Raw genomic sequence first — 1,791 nt, 5'->3', positions numbered from 1 at the left:
GGGAGGGGGACCGGGGGCTATGTTGTTGCCCTCACTCTGTCCCTGTCAAGGCTGATGACCATGGTTATGGTGTTTCCTACATCTTCATGGGGGATGATGTGATCACCTTCCACATCTCCAGCAAAAAATCAAGCACAAGAACGGTGAGACTAACCCACCCCCGCCCCTTCCTCCCTCAGGACTCCCACTTCCCTGCTCTCCTAGGAGCGCAGACTCCCATCTCCCGACCATCCCATGATCCAGGAGTCCTAATACCCAAACCCCTCACCCCTCAGACCCAGGAACGGGGACCCCAGACCTCTTGTTTCTCAGCCCCTGGGAGCTCCTCTCCCAGCTTCTCCTGGACGTGACACATCTCTCCTTCCAGGACTCCCACCGGCTGGGGCAGCACATCGAGGATGCATTGTTGGACGTGGCCGCCCTTTTCCAGGAGGGGCAGCGTCTTAAGCGCAGAGGGTTAGGGGAGGACGACTCGGGGCACAGCCGTGACTCTCTCCCCTGCCATACCAGGGGCTCCAGGGCACCCACGACAGCCACTAACTTTTGACACCTTCCAGAGGGGAGCTGGTCTCCCCAGGAACTAGGGGGAAGGTCTCTATGGCTGCGCTGGTGCAGGACAGAAGCAGCCTGTTTGGGTTTGGGAATCCCACCTCCGGTCTAATAAAGATGTGTGCGCTGGGATGTGGTGTCTGCCATGCTCTCGAGCTGGGCAGGGATGGGAGAGGTGAGGGTCAGGGTAGAGGAGGAGAAAAGTTCCCATCCATCTCCAGGCCCCACCATGAATTCCCGGTTACAATCACCACATCAGATATAACCCCCAACACCTGCCCAATTTACTGCATTTCCAGCTCTAGTCGCACCAAACCCAACCATTCGAAGCCCATCCCAGTCAAACAACCCCACGAGCTCTCATGAGCTCAGTTGCAACACCAACTGCCCACCCTAAACTTTTTTTTTTTTTAATATTTTCTTGGCCAGGCTGCAGGGCATGTGGGGGCTTACTTCCCCAACCAGGGATCGAACCTGCGCCCCTTGCATTGGAAGTGCAGAGTCTTAACCACTAGACCACCAGGGAAGTCCCTGCCCACCCTAAACTTAAAGGTTGACATCTCCTAAATGAATCCCCCAGGATTCTTATTACTTCTACAGGCTGCCCACATTCCTAGGTTATGACCCCATATTCCATCTTCACAGCTAGCATTGCTGCATCCCTCTGTGGCTTTCTCCTCTAGTCATACCTCCTGTGACTGACTCCTGCCATCATCTTCTAAGGACCCTTGTGGCCCTTAGGACCCTTGTAGTTAGACTGAGCCCACCCAGATAATCCAGGATTAGCTCCTAATCTTAAAACCAACTGATTAGCAACGTTAATTCCATCTGCGACCTAATTCCCCTTTGCCATGTAGCGTAACACATGCACAGGGTCCAGGGACTAGCAGGTGGGCATCTTTGGGGGGACCATTGTTCTGCATACCACAGGGGCATAGATGAAACCAGACTGGCCACGAGTTGATAAGTAGTGAAACTAGGGGAAAGGTCATTGGGATGGGGATGGTTCATCATATTATCTTACTTTTCTTTTGTCATTTTAAAAAACTGACGTATAGTTGATTTACAATGTTCGTTAGAGATTGTCCTACTTTTGTAGATGCCTAAAAATTCCATGACAAAGAGTTAAATGAGGGGGCTTCCTGGCGGTCCAGTGGTTAAGACGCCGCATTTCCACTTCAGGGAGCACGGGTTCAATCCCTGGTTGGGGAACTAAGATGCCACATGCTGTGCAGGGCGGTG

General features: G+C 52.8%; 1 protein-coding gene across 3 annotated transcripts in view; it reads left to right on the top strand.

Annotated features, from left to right (window-relative positions):
- CPT1C (carnitine palmitoyltransferase 1C) overlaps window positions 1–1,746 on the top strand; it is a 20,979-nt gene extending 19,233 nt beyond the window's left edge. For 2 of the 3 annotated variants that reach the window (XM_024768482.1, XM_024768481.1), the window contains 2 exons: window positions 51–143; window positions 368–1,746. In XM_024768482.1, the coding sequence (XP_024624250.1) occupies window positions 51–143; window positions 368–547 (273 nt within the window). In that variant the 3' untranslated portion in view covers window positions 548–1,746. The remainder of the gene's footprint in view (window positions 1–50; window positions 144–367) is intronic. The other variant, XM_024768480.1, reaches the window with a different exon arrangement.
- Window positions 1,747–1,791: the final 45 nt, after the last annotated feature.

This window comes from Neophocaena asiaeorientalis, unplaced genomic scaffold, assembly GCF_003031525.2.
Source record: "Neophocaena asiaeorientalis asiaeorientalis breed wild unplaced genomic scaffold, Neophocaena_asiaeorientalis_V1.1 scaffold629, whole genome shotgun sequence".
NCBI classification, from domain to species: domain Eukaryota; kingdom Metazoa; phylum Chordata; class Mammalia; order Artiodactyla; family Phocoenidae; genus Neophocaena; species Neophocaena asiaeorientalis.
The sequence above is the reverse complement of the archived record's forward strand: the minus strand, read 5'-3'. Positions and strand labels throughout refer to the sequence as shown.